Genomic DNA, 21620 nt, shown 5'->3' with positions numbered 1-21620 from the left:
ATGGAATCTAGGAAGGGCTCCTGGTTCTAAGTCAAAGCCCAGCGTTTGCACTGGTGCACTCTATCTGCATGTGTCTGACTTTCATGAAGTGAGCGGGGCACTGCTGGGCTGGGAGCAAGTCCATAAAAGAACCCGTTTATTTCTGGGTGGCAAGGGAAAGGAATCCTTTCCTCCACCTGTGTCGGTTTGAGGCGGACCAACCCAGCGCCATGACACAGTGACAAGGGAGGGTGAAAGGAGCAATGATTCTTCCACTAGAACCCTCCAGGTTCCAGGGCTTCCTGGAGACCCGTGAATTCAGCACCAGCTGGAGGGACACGGGGCCGAAGGGAACGGGGCCCTACCTGAGGAGACAGGCCATTGCTGACGGGGTTCATGTGGTTGGAGGGGGCCCCCGGATTCATGAAGCTGTCAGAGTAGCTGGAGAAGCTGTGCCGGGCGCCATAGGCAGAGCTGGTGTCCGCAGCCGCGGCGGCCGCAGCCAACCCACCCTGATGCATGGTGGACGGCGGGAGGGGCTGGGGCCGGTGCACAGTGCTGCCTCCATCTGTGGAAAGACCCAGAGACGCTGAGTGGGTGGCTCTATCCTGGAGGCTGGGGCTCCCAAGGCAGGAAAGAGCCATAAGCCTCCTCTGCTATCCCTTGGGAGGAAGGGACTACCTTCTTAGGTGACCTGGGATGGGACATGCTGGCTCTGGACAGCACCAGGGACTGTCCAGGTCTTGCCTGATACCCAACCAAAATTCAAGACATCCTCTAGGCAACTTATTGCACGGTGCTAGGCATACAGTAGATGCTCAATAAATGTAATTTGCACTGAACCCCACACCTCATTGGGCACACTAATAATAATCCACCCAGGCTAGTCCTGTTCATATCTTGTGAGCACTGGCCATTGCCCAGTGGCCTCCACAGGCATGAAGAAGAGGATGACTCATTTATAGACCAAGAAACAAGCTGAGAGGAGCTGGGTGTTCATGCAAGGCTTTGAACAGCCCAACTCTGGAACCATTTCTGCTCTTAGCTGCTATGTTGTGCTAATCAGTCCAGGCTCCTCTGCAAAACCTTCCAGCTTAGGGACCCTGACTGTCCTTGGCCTGCCAGGGGAGGTCTGGAGGCAGAGGGCAAGCAACCGTTTCCTTGTGTGGACCAAGGCGGGGAGACACTGGGGCAGGGTCTAGAAGGGGGGGAAGGAGCCCTTCTCCCCTACAAGGCCATCTCCCCTGGACACCTTCCCTTCTTCTGCCACTTACACTTTCTTGGCTCTGTCCATCCTCCTTCCAAGGCCAGGTGCAAGATTATGCTTTGAGAACAGGGCCCACGGACCCCTGCTCCCCAGGATGGTCTCAGGGCCCTGACCGTGCTCAGCACAGCCAGGATGGGGCAAGGAAGGGTCGATCCTTCAGCCCTCCGGAAAGAGACAGGCTGAAAAAGTTTCTTCAGGTCCTCCAAAGAGGCCTGACCTTTAGTCCGTCTCTGAAAACGGCCCTTTCAATCAACAGAGGAGCAAGAAGACGAGATCCCACAAAATTACTGAAGCCCTTTTGTACATTTGTATTTGATGTAGACTGGAGGTTAACTTGATCTCGAAAAATGTCCTAATAGCCTGCCAGCACCTGTGCACACATGCACACACACACACACACACACACACACACACACACACACACGGAAAACCATTCCACCCTCACATTTTAAAAACTCCAGACTGATTACACACGGACCCTCGAAGAACCTTCTGATCCTTTCCCTCTAAAGTTGCTCCACGCTCCGGATCCTGGACGCTCAAAGTGTTGCCCCTGGGCCAGCAGCCTGGGCCTCACCAAGGAGCAGGCAAGCATTTTAATAAGATTCCAGATCTGTGTTTACTTTACGGTTTGCAAAGCTCAGGTCTTAACAGGTGCACGGGGGCTGCCTACGGACCCCCCCTTACCCGCTGCAGCCTCTGGGCAGAGCCGAGAACTTCAAGGGCAGGACTGCAGGGCTTTCCTTTGTTGTTACCAATAGTCTGCCCACAATAAAGTACACAAAGAGTCATAAAAAAAAAAAAAGAGTAACTCTTGTAAGGGAAAGGAAGAGAAGAGAGGCTGGGGAGTGTAGGGACAAGGGGTGCTGGACACTCACCTTGGGAGATGGTGGTGGTGGGGTAGGTGGAGTCCGGCAGCTGGTAGGGGGGCAGCGTGGGCATGCCAGTGGGCGGGAAGCCTCCTGGCAGAAGGTGGTTGAATGCTGCCAGTTGGTTGGCTCCTGCCTGCTTGCGCCAACGGGCGCGGCGGTTACTGAACCAGACCTGGGGGAGGAAAGGCAGAAAATGAAGCAGCCAGGCCTGGTGGAAACACAATTAGAATCAGCCCTCCGAGCCATCCGGCTTTGATCCAGCCAGCATCCTCCTCCAGGTAGGAAATTCACCCTCCTGCAGCACGGATGGTATTAGGGTTACATCTAAAATGTTCCCGCCGATTGGGATCGTGGGGTGATGTGTCAATCAGCGACTCCTCCACAGGTGACTGCAGAGCGGACTGGGCTGCTGGGAGGCGGGGCCTGGTTAGAGGCGGGAGGATGGATGCCTGGGAGGATGCATTATCGTCCCCAGAGCCTCCCTTCTTTCTCCCTCTGCTTCCTGGCTGTCATAGGTTGAGCAGCCAGCCCTCACTCCGCCCTTTGCCATGCTGTTCCTACCCTAGAGTCAGCCAGCCATGGAGTGAACCCCCTAAAACCATGAGCCAAGTTAAACCTTGCCTCTTTAAGTGGCAGGTCCTCCTGACCTTTTCCAGCAACAGAAAAGTGACCAACCCTGATGGTTTGTAGAGTGACTTCACAGACACCCAGGGCAGGGTTCTTAGCACTGTTTCCCAGATGAAAGTGAGGCCTAGAGGAAGTAGGTGACTTGGCCACAAGACGGGGTGACAGGTGTGGGTGACTCTCAGTCCCGTGCTGTCCCCGCTGCACCTGCTCCAGCCCCTGCCGGACGGGTTAGCTTCCAAACACCCCACCCCCACCTCCCCCAGGAAGCCCTCCGGGAGGATGCCACATCTGGAGCCCACCTGGATGGGAACCCCCTCCAGACTCAGCTGTGCAAGCTCACTTTTTATCTGGGGCCTGAGACTTTGCTTTGCTTACACAGCCTGGCCTCTTGTAATGGGAAACACACCCAGGGGTTTATTACACATTAGTGGAGCACTAACCTCATATCTTTGAGCCTCCCTCTCCTCTTGACACTGGGCTGGCATTTACATATCTGTCTGCATAGGCCCGTGAGACACACTGTCCCGTCCCTACTTTACAGGAGCAGAAACTGAGGTTTAGAGGTCAGATAGCTTGTGCTCAGGGCCATGTAGCCAGCCTGTGGTGGAAATGAGGTTCAGGCTTAAATCGGACTTAAGTTTGAGCCCACTCGTCAGGGTGTGCAAAGTCCCTGGGACAGGTCAGAAGAAAAGGAGAACGTAGGTGTGAGGTGAGCCTCTTGGAGGGGTCCTTTTGTTCCTCTGGACTCTGTACATGCTGTTTCCTCCTCCTGAGCACCCTTCCTCCCCACCCACCTCGTCATCCTTGGGTCTCCTGTAGTCCAAGGGACTCTTTGCCCCAGACCCCAAGGGGCAGGTGGTCTGCACCCCATATTCACTGCTGGACACTCCCAGGTGCACACCGAATATTACTGATTTGATGCACAAGCAAGTGAATGAACAAGAAAGACCTTAGAGGGTGTCTTTGCTGGGGCCAAGGCTCTTGGGGTTCCTCCCGGAAGGGTGACAAACCCAGCCTCCTCTGGCACCCAGTCATCCTTGACACCCAAAGCTGGGGACCGAAAGCAGGCCGGCTGGCTGGAGGGCACTTTTGTACCCATGACATTGCGGTTCTCTCTCGGTCCTTCCGGGGGAGGAGCTGCACTTGGTTTTGAGCTGGAGGGATAGAGCCGAGGCTCTGACCCATTTAGGTTCCCAAGGGAAAGAGAGGAGGAGCTACATGGGGGCGGGGAGCCACGGGCTCACAAACAAAACCAAAGTCTCAGCTTCTCCCCACGTCCCCAATGCACTGACGGGGTCCACAAGGGCACCCTAGCCCAGATATGCAAATAGAGCTGAGGTCACCCTCTGTGAACACTGGGGACACAGGGTGGAGCCTTTGCAGGTGACAGACATTAGCCTGCATGTAGTCTTTTTACACAGCCTTATCTTTACAGAAGTGATACATGCTTTTCTCTTAAAATATGTTGATTTTATTAAAGAGTCAGGTGTGGTGATGCATCTATAATCCCAGATCCTCAGGAGGCTGAGGCAGGAGGATCCTAAGCAGGACAGTCTGGGCTACTTATTGAGACTGTCTCAAAATAAAAAAATTAAATAAAAATGGCTGGAGACATAGCTCAGTGGTAGAGTGCCATTGGATTCAAGCCCCAGTTTCAGGGGTGCGGGGGAGAAGCAGTTAATTATAGGTAAAACATGAATGTGACAGAAGCCTTGGAGTCGGCTGCTATAGCTGGCCGGAGAGCAGCTGTACCCAAGGTGTGGCTGGTCTGCGCCTTAAATGAAGCTGTCCGCCTCGCTCTGTTCCTTCCCTGTCCTGCCCTTCCTTGTCCTATCTCTCTCCTCTTAACTTTCCTCTCCTTACCCCAAAGCTTCATCAGCCTTCTAAGGCCAGCAAGACCTGGGGATGGAGGTGCACGGGACCTGGGGCTGCCTTCTACCTGGCATGGAACAGACAGTGAGCTCGATGGGTGACACCCAAGGCTCCATAAAGAGGCCACAGGAGGGGTTTCCCGCCTGGCTTTGCAGAGTCCAGGAGGGCTCCCTGGAGCAGCTTCCGCCTCTCTTCTTCCTCCCTGGTCCTGTTTCCCCAGGCCACCTCCCTTCTCACAGCATGAAGTCTGATGGCTCTGAGCAGGGACTCTAGAGTCACCTGCCCGCCTCTGAATTCCGCCTCCAGCTCTAGCTACCAGAGGGGACCCCATGATGACTCTTTGCCTGTCTTGTAGAATGGGGCTAACAACACCATGCTGAGGTTGCTGTGCACCTCAGGTGAGTTACACGGGCTGAGAGTGCTTAGTACCATGCTGGCATCCATTTGCCATCCTGCAGGATGACCTGAGACACAGCTGAGCCAGGAGGGCCCTTGGCCAGCTCAAGCTCAAGATAGAAAAAGGAGCTTCCAGAGAGGCAGCAGCCGCCCAGCACCGCACCCAGACGCCCTGATCAGGGCTGCGCTCTTTGAAAGCAGGGGCTGGGTTTGTAGTTGTGTTCCTGCTGCACAGATGAAGCATGGGCTCCGCCGCTGAGCCTCAGCCCTAGCCCAATTACCCATTTTTGCTCCTCACAACACCCAGCCTCGGGGCAAAGCACAGTCAGGCACATCTGTTTGCAGAGCTGATCGACCTGGTAGACCTGGGGCTGAAGCCCAGAGCAGTCACTGCTGTGTCTCTAGGAAGCCACTTGGTGGGTCCCTACCTGTCATATGGAGAAGAAAATGACATCTACCTCCTCGGGTTGGGTGGGGGGAACCAAGGGGGACACTGTAGGGTGCGAGCAGCCTGCCTGACATATCACACGCGTCCCGAGGTGCTGTGCCACCATACAGCGTGTGGTGTTAATGTGTGGCCCCCTCTAGTGTCTTCACGGTGGGATTTTTGTTCAGAAAAACCAAAGCCAAAAGCAGGCTTCCCATTTGCAATCACGATGTCTAGCTTAGCGCTATTGCATGACTGCCTGATTTCTTGGTGTTCATCACCAGGGGATAGGGGCACCTTCATAGTCAGGTGTAGGAAGTGCCACGGGGTGACCCCAGGGCCCAGCAGCTCCGTCTCCTGGGCCTGTGTTTCTAGAAGGTGCTCATGGGCTCAGGATTGTGTGCTCATGACACAGCCAGTCTGGCAGCCCCTAGGAAGATAGAGGCAGAGTCAGGGCACCAGCTGTTAAAGTGGGAATTCCTCCCAAGGAGCCGTGGGTCCCCAGGTACGCTGCCTCTGCCTGACACCGCTTCCTGGGGCTCTGGCTTTTTGCTGGCTGCATAGGGCTCTGTGGCACAAGATAATGTCACACGGGCTTCCAGAGGAGGCTGCCCCTGTGGGGAGCAGGGCTGGAAGGAGAGGAGGGGCTCTCAGCTGGTTTTCCTTAGCGGACGCAAGGTTTACCTGCTCGTGTGTTTATCAGAACGCCAGCTCCTTGGCCACAGGCACTGCTGCCCACTGAGTCCCCAGTGCCTAGGACAGCAGCTGGCAAACAGCAAGTGCCCCACAGATGACCACCAGAGGAACGGGCATGGAACTGCAAGGGGGCAGGGCTGGGACTTCAAGACAGGTGGGGTCTTCATAGCAAGCCCCCTCCCTCCACTGCACTGGGCACTTCTGTGAGCTGGGCATTTTGGAAGGTTTTTTTAAAAAATCACTTAATCCTAGAACAAGACAGACCTCTCTCTCTCTCTCCCTCTCTCTCTCTTTCTGGGTTTTGTGGCACTGAGGATCAAACCCACTGAGCTACATCCCCAGCCTCTTTTTGTTTTTTATTCCAAGACCACGTCTCACTAAGTTGCCCAGGCTGGGCTTAAACGTGTATCCTCCTGCCTCAGCCTCCCAGGATGCTCGGATGACGGGTGTGCACCTGACTCATCTCTATTTTGCAGACCAAGAGCAGAGGCAAGGAGCTGAGCAGTTACGCTAGGATCCAGCCCAAGTGTCTGGCTGCAAGCCCACCCTGAACTAGTCCACCCATGCACCCACCTCCCCAGGGCACTGTGACAAGCTGTTGTAGCCCTGAAAAACCCCAGCACCACAGACTCACAGCCAGAGACCAAAGCTCGCAGGACACAGCCACAGAACCTCAGCGATGCTCAGGGGCCTCGGAGGTCCCTGCCCTGCTCTCTGAGGCAGGAATTCCCTCACTAGAGTCCCTGATTGACTGGACACTGCTTTTGATCGAACACTTCTAGTGACAGGGATCTCATCACCTCTCCAGGCAGCCTTGATGGTCAACAGGTAAGGACCCCAGAGCGTGAGGACATTTTAGTGACCACCGAGTCCTACTCCTTAGTTGCAGATAGAAACTAACTTCAGGGAAGGACAGTGGCCTGCTAAAGGTGGCAGCTGGTCAGAGGAGGGACTCAGTCCTGGGGTCTCTGCTGCAGACCTCGCTGCTGGCCTTGAGGCTTTGTGCTGTCCACCTTCATCCCCCCTAGGGGCCTCTCGGAGCAGCCGTGTACCCGAGTCCTCTCTCCAGGGTAAAGGCTTTTTGTTCATCATTTAAAATTCAACACATCTGCCTCCCTCCTGCACTGGGGCTGAGGAAGCTCTGAGGCAAGGAGGGGAGACTGTCCCTGACCGGGGGCACTTCCAGCCCCCAGGCCAGGTCCAGCCCTGTTAGTGTGCACAGGGCAGTCCCAAGTCACACAGAGTGGTGGCCTTGGCCTCTCGCTCGGGTTTGGCTGGGCTCCGCAGCTCCTCCATTCCCAGACCGCGTCCTGCCCTGGACCTTGAGTGACACCTGTTTTTGTGTCCCCTGGGCCAATAAAAGCACAGCCCTGACAGCCAGGAAATTTTACAAGGAGCCATCAGGCTTCAAGGTGGTGGGAAGCAGCGAGGCCTCTGACTACGTGGGAATGAGAAAGCGCCCAGGAATGTGCCAGGACAACAGCTGCTGGGACGGGTGTGGGGAGGAGGCAGAGCGGGCTGCAGCTCAGATGTCACCGTGAGAGAAGGGGAGGGAGAGACCAGTGGCCGCCTTGCCTGCCCCCCGTCCCTTGGGGTCTCCCTCAAAGGCAGCCCAGGGTTTCCCACCCAGGGAGTGGGGGCAGGAGGCGGAGAGGACACCCGGTTCCAGGAAGGCTGCGTGCCAGTTTGCTTCTAGGATTTTCCAGCTCCAGGTTCTGAGGCAGCTGCTGTCTTCTGTGCATGGAAAAAACACAGGCTTTGGGGTTGGCCAGGCCCAGCTCTGCAGTGTCCCCAGGACCACTGCTTCTCTTGAGATAAGGGTGTGTTCATATGTGTACATTCATGGGTGTGTATATGTGTGTGTGAGATTCTGCCGATGTGCCCAGGTGGCCTGAGGTTCCACCAGGTCATGTGTGAGGAGTCCCCAGCACGAGGTAGGCACCCTGTGGACAGAAGCACCCCCAGGAAGCAGCCCGGGAAACGCTTGTAGCCCCACCGCCCCATCCATGACAAACACAGCCCAGGGTGGGGCTCCCAGCAAGCACCGGGCATCTGCATCACGACCTTTTCCGGCTCCTGCTCCTCCCCTTTAGCCCTTTCCAGCTGCGCCCTTCGAGGTGCCCACTTCACGGGCCGCCTGGGGACAGCTGTGGTCTCCACAGTCATTGTCCCTCATTCCCGAGGTAGACCCAACACCCCAGTAGGGTCCTGCCTTCGCCCCTGCTCCCCACTGCCGGGAACCTCGGCCGAGGCTGTACAGGGGACGCTGTGGTCCTGAGTCTGTCCGTGCCCTGATGCCTCCAACTGACCCCGCCTCTTGCATGCTTCCCCTATGGGGAGACTGGTCACTATCAGAGCAGACAGGCTGGTTTAGAAATTTCCCTCTAATCCCTCCCTTCCTCATCAGAGATCTGGAGCTTTCCCGGAGCCCTCTCTGCTGGCTGAGTAGCACCCTTTCTTCCTCCTCCCTTCCCTCCCTCTCTCTCCACCTTTCCCCTTTTCTCCCTTCCCTCTCTACATCTCTCTCCCTTCCTCCTCCCCTTGCACTGTCCACCTCTCAGTCAGTCAGTCAGTCAACTAACATTTGCTGCCTGCTGACTTTGCATCGGGGCTGTGGCCCCTAGATCTCCTGTCACCGGCCCCCAGCGGGGCCCACTGAATTCATGATCCCCTCAGTTGGTGTCTGGGATACTCCGGGCACTGCCCGGCACCTTCTCACCTGGACGCGCGCCTCGGTCAGCTTGGTCCTCTGCGCCAGCTCCTCGCGGGTGTAGATGTCCGGGTAATGGGTCCTCTCAAAGGCCTTCTCCAGCTCCTCCAGCTGCTCGGCTGTGAACGTGGTCCGGCTGCGGCGCTGCTTTCGCTTCAGCGGGAGGTCGGGTTCCGACTCCACATCTGAGCCCTCGTCCAGTCGGTTCCCTGTGGCCGGAGGGGGAGGACAGGGCCGGGGCTTAGAGACATGGAGGGTGCAGGCCGACTGCGGCCACCCCAGTGCACTGCACTGCTCCGCCCAAGCCCGAGGCAGAAGGATGTTCCCACCAGCATTGTTTAACCAGCACCTCGGAGGGCCCAGCTGGGAAGGGTTTACCAGGAGGGCAGCAGCCTCCGTGCCCAGCCCTAGGGGCTTGATGGATACTTCCCAGCAGGACCATTCTGTTTTATAGAAAGCCAATCTATAGCTGGGCATTTAGGTTACTTGTGCTGATGTGGAAGGATGCCCATGACAGGATACTCGGGGAGGCTTCCTGCTAAAATACGTGTCAAAATTCATGCAATATATTCTCCAAATCAGGGACAGTTTCCCCATATGTTAATATGCCTCGATAAACCCGACTTTGATAAAAAGCAAGGGAGGAACCTGTGTGCTAAGGAAAAGCCCACAATGCATTGGTGAACACTGAGGTTCAAACGTTAGCACCCTCCTCTTAACACTGGGGGTTTTTTTGTTGTTGCTTTATATTTATTTTTTGTTTTTTGTTGGGGTGAGGGGTTACTGGGAACTGACCTCAGGGCCTCACGCTTGCCAGGCGGGCCTTGTGCCATGAGCTAAAGCCCTGGCTCCTGCATTTGTTCATAGTTGAGTATTTAAATGATGATCATTTAGAGAAGAACGCTGCTGGCTTAGAAATGGTGGAAGAGCTAACAGCAGAAGCAAGTGGGAGGGAACGAGGGAGGGAGGAGGCTGCCGCAGGCATCAGGGCTGGTTATGGGAAGCTCAGACCAGCCAGCTCTGCTCTAGATATTGGTGCCCGAGGAAGGCCATCTCCCCTCCTGGAGCCTCAGTTTCCCAATTTGTAGCAGGAAGGGCTTGGACTGTGACAGGCCCTTCCTGGGATGGTCCAAGACCACTGAGAGACCTTCCGGGCTGGAGGAGGTGACCTTGGCTAGGTGACCATGGCCCTCACTTCATCCCGCCCACTAATTGCTACTCTGGAGTGTGGAGAGGTGAAGGTTTCTTGTTTCCTGTGCAGAGAGCCCGGGAGGCTGAAGCCAGCTCCCTTCCCAGCTGTGGAGGGTGCTGTCAGGCCAGGAATCTGCTCCTGCTAGGTCTGGCCTGGGAAGGCTGCAGGAAGGGCCTAATCAAGCATCTCAGCTGCCTGGACCAAGAGCCTGGGCAATAAGCTGGCTCCCCACCGCAGCCCCCAACTCCAGCCCAGCAGGGGTGCAGCTGTACCCACGGCAGCCCCTGGGGTCTGAGGGCAGTGAGGAAGACGGGCTGTGAGAAGCAGCGGGAGGGAGGGCAGAGAAAGCACCGCGCGGGGACTGCCTTCCCTCGCCCCGTCCTGCCTGCTTTCACCCTCTTCGCCCTGTCTTCATTTCTCCTTTTCCCCCGTCTCAAAATTCCTGGAGGCGCTTTTTCTCATCATTCATTCATTCATCAATCAGGGTACTTGCTGTTCACTTGGAAGCGCCCAGTCAGACGTGATTCTGGCTTGGGTTGGGAAAGGCTCAGAGACCATGAGCTCATACTACAGATGGGGTAAACTGAGTCCCAGAAAGGCAGAGTAAAAAACCCAGTTTCCGAGTGTCTACAGGGGTGCTCAAACTCTGCTCTCCCTCACTGCTCGCCAACCCAGGGCCACCCTCTCTCTGCACAAAGTGTCGGTTACTGAACGACCTAGGCCCTCCCACGAGGGCCCCGTGCATCCAAGGGCATGATGGGTAATTTCATCATGGCGCCATGTCCATGGCCAGGCGCACCAGCACGTGGAGGTCATACATGGGAAGGTCATCCAGTCTCAGGCAACGTCCCTCTGCCCCTGTTTCCCCCCCTTCATTCTTTCATCTCGTCTGCTGGGACGGCATTTTGTTGTCCAGTCCCAGGCTGTCCCCACTGTGACACCGTGCCACCTGAGCAGGGAACCAATAGCCCCCTTTACCACTGCCTGGCTCATCCCCCCAGGAGGGACCTGGGGTCAGATCCAACTCTTCTTCTGCTCTTTCCCAGCCAGGGCTGCCAGCTGCCCAGCCTCCCCCTATCACCGAGAGCAGACCAGGGCGGGCACAGCTGGCTGAGCCCCCTCCCCAGCACGTCTGGGGCTCAGAGCCAAATGCAGCCAATCCCAAGGATTCATTTCCTGGAACTCACAGCATAATCTTATTTTTCTGATGGGGACAAGGAGAGCCAGCCCTGAGGCCTGGGAGGAGGGAGTGGGCCCTGGCAGGGAGGCAGGAATGGGCACCAGGCTGGTCCCTCTGAGGGGACCCTCGAGCTCAGGCAGTGTTGTTGGGAGTAAAATCCATAGGCAGAGATTGTACTCAGAGCCAGTGGTCAGGTAGGGGAGGAGGGTGCCAGTCCGACGGAGCAGACAGCCCTGACCTGCAGGAATCCCCATCTGGTGGAGCCCCAGTTTAGGTCCAAGCAGAACCTTCCACAATGGCAGGAACCCCCTAGATCCAATTGTCTGAGCGTCACAGTAGGCGCACACTGTGGAGCACAGGATACCTGCCTGGTGTAACCGAGAACTGAATTCCTCATTTTGTTTAATTTTAAGTCAAATTTGTAGAGCCCCATGTGGCTGATAGCTACCTGACCGCACAGCCTACACTGCCTTTATTTATTTATTTATTTATTTATTAACTTTTTACCGGTACCGGGGATCGAACTCACGACCGCCTGCTTGCAAGGCAGGCGCTTATGCCGCTGAGCTAAAGCCCCAGCCCCGTACACTGCCTTTAACACATTCTCCTTCCTCTTTTGATTTGCTTTTTTGAGACAGGGTCTTGCTAAGTTGCCTAGAACGTGCAGTCTTCCTGCCTCAGCCTCCTGAGTAGGCCAGGCGCCACAACACCCTGCATGTTCCCCCTTCTCAGCAGAGAGGGGAGGCCACAGCACAGAGCTCCCCTGCAGACCAGTCTCGAGGCAGAATTTTGTGGAACCTTTTGCTTGGATGGCAACTGTCTTTCTGGCTCCCGTCCATTTACGGGAACTGATAGTCCTCTGCCACTGACAAACACTCACTGCCGTGAATCAGGGTTTTTAAAGTGCTTTTTAGAAGACAAAACTTTAAAGAGTTGTTCAAGAAATATCAGGCCAATGCATTGTGGCCACAGTGTGAACACCGTTAGCAGGCGGTCAGCATCCGGTCTGTACTGGACGAGGGGCAAAGTTCAAAGTTCAAAGCACTTCTCTGGCTTGGCCCTGGCATCCTCCCAGCGCCCCGCTGTGCCCCATTCTCCACACTACTGGAGGCTTTCTGAATGCACTGAGGGCTGCTGGGCCACATCTTCGTGACTCTCCCGCCCCTCACCTGGTGGGACCTGCAAACCCCACAGCCAGACAGAAGACCAGAGCGAGCATCGAAGCGGGACCCACAGGTGCCTGCTGTTCGAGAGGACCCAGGACGGTCCTCATCTTTGCCAATGGGGTGTTGCCATAACGACCCTCTGGATGCTGAGAAAGAAGATCAAGTCTGTCCTGCTGCCCCCAGAGAGCCCCAGACATCGCATGAGAACAGGACAGCAGCCTGTTGGTGGCTTCAGCCCCCTGACAAAGAGCTTCCACCGACCCCAGCCCAGCTCAGGGGAAGAGACCCCCATCCCAGGGATGCGTCTCAGTGCTGGTCTGGAGCGATAAGTCCACGAAGCTGGGACTGTGGGTTCTTGGATGAACAGAAATGGAGTTCAGAGAGGCTCAGTCATTTTGAAGAAGGCGCACAGTGTGCCCCGGACTTAGTTCCTGTGCTAAAGAGGGACGAGGAGCAGAGCACTACTTGGGAGCTGGTTAGAGGGCCCTATGGACAGCCCTGGTCCGGTCAGCTGTTTTGGCCTTGCAGACCTGAGTCCTACAGGCTGAGCTCTGACTTTCCCCTTGCTGTGTGGCCTTGGGTGAATCACTTCCCCTCTCTGGTTTTTGGTTTTTCAGTTATAAAAATGAGGACAAAATACCTCTCCACATGCCACACTTGGGATAAAGGCCAAACTTGGTGACACATGCCTGTAATCCCAGCACTCAGGAGGCTGAGGCAGGATGATCACCACAAGTTCAAGGCCAGCCTGGGCTACATGGTGAGTTCAAGGAGAGCCTGAACTCATAGCAAGACCCTGTCTCCCCAAAACAAAACTGTGGAACCAAATAAAGACTTTACGAGAAATTTGGGACAAAATTGTCCTTTCTATGGAAAGGACAATTATTTTTATTGATGATGATAACAAGAAGGGAGGAGCAGCAGAACAGGGCAAAATTAGCATAAGAAGGGACAGGAGAGGCGCTGATTAGGTCTCCTGTGCCCGGCTTGGGCGCCTCCCTGCTCCTGGCTGAGCTACCCTTTGCCTCCACGTTAAATTGATCAGCAGGATTAAGTGGAATTGGCCACAGCGACCCTGCTGGCGGGACTGAGTCCTCTGCACACTGAAAGCTGGTCACCTCTTGGTGAAGCATGGGCAGCTGGCGCGGGGAGGAGATCTGTGGGGACAGGGGACATGGGCACGCATTCATTATCAGATGCGAGACTTGAGGTGGCAGCAGGAGTGGCCTCCTGGCCAGCTGCGGCTTCCTCCCCGCTCTCCGCAGCTGCCGGGGGTGCCGCAGTCCTCAGGGCCAGGTGCGGGCTGGAGATGGCCCCAAGGGGGAGGGGGACAGCCAAGGTCCTGCCTCTGCTCAGGGACATGGGAGAGCCACGCAGAGTGCAGGGGAGGAGCACAGCCCCTGCTAATGGCATCTGCAGAGCCTGCTTTAGGAAGCTCCCGGGTGAAGGAGGAGGCACCACCCGGTCCTGGGGAGCTCCCTGTCCGATGGAGGAAGGGCTACTCCAGATGAGCTGGGACAGACAGCAAGAGAGCCACAGAGCGGCCAGAGGACGGAATGGAGATGGGACGGCGATGGGCGCTGTGGGGCTGCCAAAGCCCAGGGTGGGCAGGGGCAACGTCTGCCCTGCACACAGTGCGGTGCCAGCCAGGCTGAGGGAAGGGATGGAAAACCTTCTCTCCCGAGGCTGCCGCCTTCTTCTGAGCCTTTCTCTAGCGGGGCGCACCCGGGGGGACCATCGCTTGCTGCCAGGCTGTGCCAGGATGCCTCTTGACCATCCTCCTGCATGTGCGTTTGTCTGAATGCCGTTCACACGGCTCCCTGCATACCTCTCGGCCTCCTCCCAGGACGGAGCCGGGCCACCTCCACCTGCACACCTTTGGACATGAGTTTCCCCTGCTCGGCAGGTCTCCCGGCCAAGGGGCGGAGTCCGGCTCCCCCTGGTCTCTGCCACCTCCGCAGCAGAGCCTCCTGGTTCACCCAGGCTGACCTCAGCACCCTCCCCTGGGGCTCTCAGAAACAATGGACTTGCCTGGTAATGGGCCCGTCAGTCTCCTTGGGCCAGGAGATCTCTGACAGTGCCTGGCACACTGGCCTCTCACTGTCAGTGCAGTCTCCCCGTGACCTTGGAGGGTCAGGCAGACACTGTGGTCCATTGTCCCAATGTGCACTGGTGCTCCAGGGCAGGGAAGCTGGAGACAAATCCAGTGTGCTGGATTCCCAGCCCGGCCAGAGCCGACTGGGCTACAGCAAGTTCCCGATGATGGAGAATTCGATTCTGATCCTGAAACTCAAGGTGGCCTCTCCATCTCCTGCTGTCCTCTCTTTTGCAAGAGGAACAGTTGTGAAATAAAGCATCTGTGATTTCTGAACCTCCCCACCTCACAGAAGGCAGGAGGCAGTTGTCCTCAGCCAACTCCTTTGTCGCTGGAGGTCATCGGAAGTCAGCAGTGGCCTGAGGTTTGGGGTCTGGCTCTCTGTCCCCCATCCCAGATGCTCCCCAGCCCTGGCCCTGTGCTCCCCTCTCCCGACACCTCCCAGCCCAGGCTTTGTTACAGTTTATCACAGGCCTGGTGTGGAGCTGCGGTACAGAAACGAATCACATAATAGTTGATATGCGTTTTAATCAAGTAATTCGGGCAGAGCTGAGAGTTGGCGAATGTGGGCTGGGCCTCCCTGAATACCAAACAGGCCTGGGTGCAGGCTTCGGAAAATGGAAAAGTCATTTACGGCCCAGCTGGGGGCCAGCGATCGGGGCCATGGCAAGCGCCCTCCCGGCCCCTCCACGCACACAAACCACTCAGCTGTAACCAGCGCTCAGGCTGGGCGGGTGGCTCCATCTCTGCAGGGGCAGGGCTGCGTCAGGACAGAGTGAGGGGAGCTGGGGAAGAGGCAGGGAGGGTGCCAGTTCACCCACCCACTCCTTCTGTCCATGCTGCTCTGGGTGCCCATCTGGCACTGGGCACTGCCACCCAGTCACCCCCCCCCCCTTCAGGCTTCTCCGTGCACCCAACTCCTCATCTTGCCCTTGCCCATCAGCTCAGTTCCCACTTCTGGGGGAATGACACTGTCCTCTGTCCTCTGTCCCAGCAGCAAGTGAGACTTCAGCCAGGCCACACAGCCAGTCAGTGTCTGGGGCCAGCAGGGTGCTCTGGAGCAGGAGGGGGACCTCCCCTCAGCAGATAGGACCTGCATTGACTCACCAGCCCTGCTGACCCCTCCCTACACCCACAGAGGTGCCAGAGCATTGTCCTGTGGTCCAGGGCACCTTCGAGGGGGACTCTGCTATCTCCGTGCCCTGGGCCCAGACCACCACGCAGTCTCTGGAACCTGAGGACAGAACCAAAGCCCAGCCCCAGGGACATGTCCAGGCAACCACCAAGAAGGTGCAGGGCCAGGCTCAACTCTGGGGTTTTCCTGAGCAAGAGCTCTGGCTTTTCAAGTGCTCCCCACCCCGTCTGTTCCCAGGAAGACCATGAGGGGTGATGTGAGGAGACTGACCCAGCCGGTGGTCACTTCTTGCTTCTTCTCCAGGGATTCCCTGTTAGTAAATGCATCCTGCTGGCATCTGAAGGACCCGAGGGCCAAACCAAACCAAACCACCCCTGGGGGGCCTCGAGCGTTTGTGGGGGGTACTCAGCAAGGTAAGGATCCAAACCATTCTGACTTCAAATCCTGTGCTATTTCATCTTGACAAACCTTTCCTCCTCCAGGAGGCCTAACCATCAGGCTGCATTTTAAAACTGTGAACCCAAAGAAGAACCACAAAATGTTCTGAGGCCCATGAACTCTTTGGGCTAACTGCATGGTACTTTTCTTTAGGCACTAGAGGGCGCTGTTTATACATGCCTGTCAGGAAGGGGCCGCTCTAGGAAGAAGGAAGTAGTACTGCTTGCAATGGTACTGTGTGGTTGCATGACCAGAATTCAGAGCCATGCTTTCTCATGACAGATCTAAAGTCGTTTCTTCTACAGTGAACTGTGAGCTAATCTTATGTCACCTATAGGAGAGAAGAGGCAGAGTGTGAAGAGCTGGAAACATCTAAGCCAGGGGCCGTTTACCAGGGAAGACTTCCTGGGTGCAGGTTCTTCAAAGTTCACCAAGGAACTGCAAGGCTCACCTGTCTTAAGGGGAGAGGCTGAAGCTGGGGCTGTCATGAGGGCTCTTGCAACTTGCCCTATTTAACCTGCTGTGTCCACGAGGCTGTGAGTTAATGTGCAGGCTGTCGAGGGGGCAGCAGCTACAGCACAGTGAGGTTTTTTTTGCGGTACTGGGGATCAAACTCAGGACCTCACACTTGCCAGGCAGGTGCTTATGCCACTGAGCTAAATCCCCAGCCCTTGAGGGAGGTTATTTTAAGTGAGCGTCTTGGAGGCAGGAGCATTCTCAACCTAGCAGGAGCTCAGCCCAGACCTCTAAACATCGTGAAAATAATCTCGTGTCACTCACTCCTCCCTGGCTACTGCCATCACTTGGCTCATCAGGTCACTTAGCAAGCAGAGAAGGTGACGCTGGGTGCCAGCTCCTGACAGCCCAACTGACCTGGTCCTTCCTGAGACATGGTTGGGACAGCAGGGCCTGGCACTGGGGGAGAGAAAGGGAACAAGGACAGAAGCTGTGGGCTCAGAAGAGCCTGGCACCCTTTCTACAAACCGAAATTACCTCACTGCAACCTAAAAGCTTGTATTCCTATTAGTCCCATTTTCCAGATGAGGAACTGAGGCACAAAGGCATTAAGTAACCCTGTGACAGCTGAGCTCAGGCAGCTGGTCTCAGCACCAGCCGCTTAAGCACCCAGGTGGCAATGTAGCTTGGATACTGTAGGACCTTCCTGCACCCGCCAAATAGGCCCCAGGTGGCCCTCACGCCATTTCCTTCTGCCCAACAGCCCTGTCTCCCAGTCTGGACTCAAAGCCCCCCTTCTCCACACAGCTCCCCGAGATTGAAAACACGAATCCCTGCGGCATCTGCCACCTCTCAGTACTTGGTCCACGCCCTCTGGAGACTCATAATTGGCTTTTAATGGCTGCGACCTGTTTGCCAAATAACCTTACACCCAGTTGTAAGAGATACCAGCTCCACCCGGCAGACTGGAGGCTCCCAGAGCAAAGAGGGGAGCTCCTGGAGGAAGGGCTCTGTATTTCTCCTCTCTTCCTGGGTGTTGCCTTAGAATAGGGTGGCTGTGAACACCGCTGCGGTCTCTATCATTTGGAATATTCTTAATAATAGTCCTAAGGGAAACCACAACCATCACTCACATAAAGAAACCACGAGCCTGGCGTAGTGCATACCCCTGTATAATCCTAGCCACTGGGGAGGCTGAGGCAGGAGGGTCACGTGTTCGAGGCTAGACCAGGCAGCTTAGTGAGGCTCTGTCTTAAAATACAAAAAGCACTGGGGGGTGTAGCTCCAGGGGTAGAGCACCTGCGGGTTCAATTCCCTGTACTGAAAAAAAAATCAAAACCCACGGCCTGTCAGTTGTCACAGACAGAATGGAGCTTGAAAATCGTATCTTCTCTCCTGGGGCCCTGCCGCGCTCTCCGGTGGGAGCCAGTCCACCACCGGCTTCCCTGCACCCAGCAATCCCTTGCAGGCTCCTGGGAAGCCCACAGACAGCACCCCAGAGGCTCTGGCATGAAGGTCAGGCTACAGGGACAGGCAGCTTCTGGAGCTCCTGCTTGGTGACAGAGACCAGGCCAGGAAAGGGGACAGCACCGGCCAGCTGAGTCCAGCCCTCCTCCTCCCTGGGCAGGCGGCTGAGACTCGGGCCATGCCCTGGTCCTAAGATCAGAACCCCTGCCCGGGACATCGCCCACCTGGCCCGGAAGTGACTTCTCCCTCTGCACACACCCGTGCTGCCAGAGCACCTGGTCACTCCCCACGCACTGCCTCCTCCCCGACGCGCTGTGTGACCTTTGTGGGGTCTAAACCCCACTCTCTGAGCCCCGTTTTCCTGAAAGAAGAGATCTGGGCTTTGCCTGCTCTATGCAGTACTGCTGCAGAGCCTCCCACCGTGCCTGGAACACAGAGGGCCGAATTCCCATCCATCTGAGTTTGTTGCTGAGGAGGGATGGCTGATCCATGGGGGTGGTGTGGGCTCCAGGACACCCCCGGGTCACCTGATTCCAGGGGTGGGGCTTGATCTACTCACTCACATGCTGCCCAGGGCCAGCCCTGGGTCCCCTACTGCAAACCCCTCTTCCTCTCTTAGGAGAAGGGAGTCCTCGGGAAGGCTCGTCCCCTCCCCCTCCTCCTCTCCCTCCCCCCTCCCTCCTTCTCCCCCTCCCTCCCCTCCCCCTTCCCTCCCCCTCCCCTTCAGAGCCAGTCCTGGGCCCCTGTGTCTGGCTGGTCGCTGGGCAGCAGAGGCCTTTCATGGTGCATTCTCCTGCCGCTGTCCCCTCCCCGCGCTCTCCCCAGCAACCCTGTCCCATCGTCATGTCCCCATCAATCTCGGCAGCCCAGCCCTCTCCAGCTGGCCTGGCTGGGCCGTTCCCAGGCAGAGCAGGTCCACAGTAGAAGGTGGTGGAAAAATGTGGACAAATTTCTGATTTGCAACACTCTGGGAAAGAGTTTATTGCCATTGTTTGCGGACGAATGTATAAATAAAGCCAGGCGAACCTTGCAGGGGGAGGCTGATGAAAGGCAGAAAACGAGAAATTTTATGGCCATAAGGAGCGTGCTCTAATGGTGATTTTTGAGGCACTGGACCATGGTAGTTACTTAGCCAAATGGTTGCTGCGAAGCTGGGCGAGGAGGCTTATTTCTTAATTACTGTTACGTATTATGTCAGGCGGACGCCCCTGCCCTGGAAAGCTTGGTCCGAGCAGACCCCAGCTTGGAGCCAGGTCCCCACGCTGGGACGCTGGTGGGCAGCTGGCCGGGCCAAGGGCCGTCACCTGCCTCCTTCAGAACAGTGGTCCCTGGGTTGGTGGTCACTGCCCCTGCCCAGGTGTCTGCCCCAGGGGAGCCAGCATGAGAGCTAGTGAAGGAAACACTTGGACGTGGGGCTGTGCGTTCAACAGAGGAATTCATCCACTGCAGACGTCTGTGCGGTGCACGTGTACAGGCCGGGTCCTGAGCCAGCTGTGAGACAGCAGGAAACCAGACTCAGGTGATCTCCAGCTCAAGAGCCAGCTGCAAAATGCAGCTCAGGGCTCCTTTAGGGCTGCCTGGGGTGAGACCCTGGAAAGGAACCCAAAGGCGGGGGTGGAAGCAAATGGACTGTGTGGCCGGACGTCACTGGGGACAGGTACGCGGCCTCTCAGCCTGTCTCTTTGCCTATCAAAAAGCGATGGTGCTAAGTAACCCTTTGCTGTTGCTCTGGAGCTGGTGAGGTTGATCTTAAAGGTACTGGCACCTGGTTGATTAGGGGACACTGTTTCCTTTCGCAGAATCGGCTCCATCACTTTATACACAGGGCCAGCGCTCTGCTGACCACTCAGATCCCAAGTGGCCAAGCCTCCATTTAAACCCAGGCAAGTGCCCCCGGGTGTCCTGCCCCTGAGTCAGGACACAGGGCGGGAGTCTCCGGCTCAGTAGCAAGACCTGCAGGGTTGCGTCTCCAAGGAGCTCCAGCTTTGAAGGCGGTGCTGCTGCAGATGGTGCTGGGGCCGCACCTGGAGAACCACAGTGCTAGGGAAATTCGGGGAAACTTGTACCCAAACAATGCCGCGCCGCTGTGGGTGACAGGGGAACAGGGCCAGGGAGAACACGGGGCTCTCCTCACCCGCTGTCAGGGTGGGAGCAGAGGAACAGAGAAGGCCTAAAGCCCCCAGTTTTCACACTGGGGAGAAGGTGAGAGCTTGCTTAGCCCGTGGCCCAGCCAGGGCAAACTTGGAGGCAAAACTGCTCCTTGTCACTCCCAAAACTTGCTGCAAGAATCTGTGTCATCGGATTCTTCAGCATCTCTAGGCGGCCCAGAGCCCGGGGCAGAAGCCGCCCTAGCCCTGCCCCTGGCTTGCCAGCCACCTCTCCTCTCCCCTTCTCTCCACTAAGCCTCCGCTAAGTCCCCGGTCCTGAGGAACCACGTCTTTCCCTTCCTGCTCAGCAGTCAGATGTGCCACTGGCATCCTCGAGGGGAAAGAGCTATTAAAAAGCCTCCAGAGAGACTTTAAAAGACTGAAATGGGGCCATGCCTGGCCAGGTCTGCTTCACGGGCCATCTCCCAGCTCTGAGGCTCAGTTTAGAGGGACCGTGTTTCACTTCTACGAGGACACAACTTTGTGTTTGTTGTGCTGTTTCTGTTGTTTATTGCTTTATCTCCAGTGTCTGGAAGAGGGCCCGGCCTCTGCTAAGTGCTCAGCACACATCTGGTTGAATGAATGAATGAACAAACTAATGAATGAATGAATGCTATCTTCTCTGTGCCCAGATCTACACAGTAACTTGTCATGTTCCCACAGGGGCCTTGGTCTTCAAGCCGGGGTGCCTGCTTTGAGTATCCTGGGATAGCGGTGCACAATAATCGCATCGGAGATGTTTGTACTCCCCAGACCCTGGCCCCACGCTGAAAGCCAGTTGAATGTTCAGCTCCATGCGCTCTGCACCTTAACACACGTGTACTCTGTCAAATCCCTCGTCTGCATTCAGGTGGTGAATCCACTCAGAGGTCCCCCAAACATGAATGCGGTGCCCCTTAGATGACCACCTGGGTACCCTCATGCACCCTGAGCACTGCGGCTCTGGGCTGCTGGCGGGAGCCGTTTTTTAAAGGAGTTAAAATCCAATTTGCTCCTGCTGCTTACGCCTTCTCTAGTCTGATGTGTTTTTGATAAAAAAATATTTTTGATCAATAAAAATAAAATCTGTTACTCGCAACCTGTGGCAATTATTGTCCCAGCCCAGTTTGCTGATCTCGATAGAGTAAATAATGTAATTTTCCCCTGACGTGGCTGGTCACCAATAATAGTTACATTAAAATAGCCAGGAAGGGGAGAATGGAAAACACGGTTCTCAGAGGGCAAAAATCCAGCTTCCTAGGATGTGGAGGTGAACAAAACGTTCGAGGGTGGAGGAGCAGGCAGAAGGTAGTGTCCTCGGTGGAGATCAGGTGACTACGACCCACCACGCTTCTACTTTATGCCCGACTCTGAGCTTTGCACACATAATTGTGTCCTCCCAGGCTCTGATACCAAGCCAGGTCTAAGGACGAGACTGACCAGGGCAATCACTCACCCAGGGTCACACAGCTCTATGCGTCTGTGTCGGGACTCGAACCCAGACCCTGTGCCACTTCAC

At 56.3% G+C, this 21620-nt stretch overlaps 1 protein-coding gene across 4 annotated transcripts in view; it reads right to left on the bottom strand.

Annotated features, from left to right (window-relative positions):
• Positions 1–21620, bottom strand: part of Pax7 (paired box 7) — a 95370-nt gene that overhangs the window by 37449 nt on the left and 36301 nt on the right. For all 4 annotated transcript variants that reach the window (XM_063235617.1, XM_063235619.1, XM_063235618.1 and 1 more), the window contains exons 5-7: positions 8856–9055; positions 2125–2290; positions 345–547 (exon numbers count right to left, since the gene is read on the bottom strand). In XM_063235617.1, coding sequence (XP_063091687.1) covers positions 345–547; positions 2125–2290; positions 8856–9055 — 569 coding nt within the window. The remainder of the gene's footprint in view (positions 1–344; positions 548–2124; positions 2291–8855; positions 9056–21620) is intronic.

Source organism: Cavia porcellus, unplaced genomic scaffold (genome assembly GCF_034190915.1).
Source record: "Cavia porcellus strain 051 isolate PalLab524CR breed Dunkin Hartley unplaced genomic scaffold, mCavPor4.1 scaffold_25, whole genome shotgun sequence".
Classification (NCBI taxonomy): Eukaryota; Metazoa; Chordata; class Mammalia; order Rodentia; family Caviidae; genus Cavia; species Cavia porcellus.
Note: the sequence above shows the minus strand (reverse complement) of the source record. Positions and strands in the feature narration are given on the sequence as shown.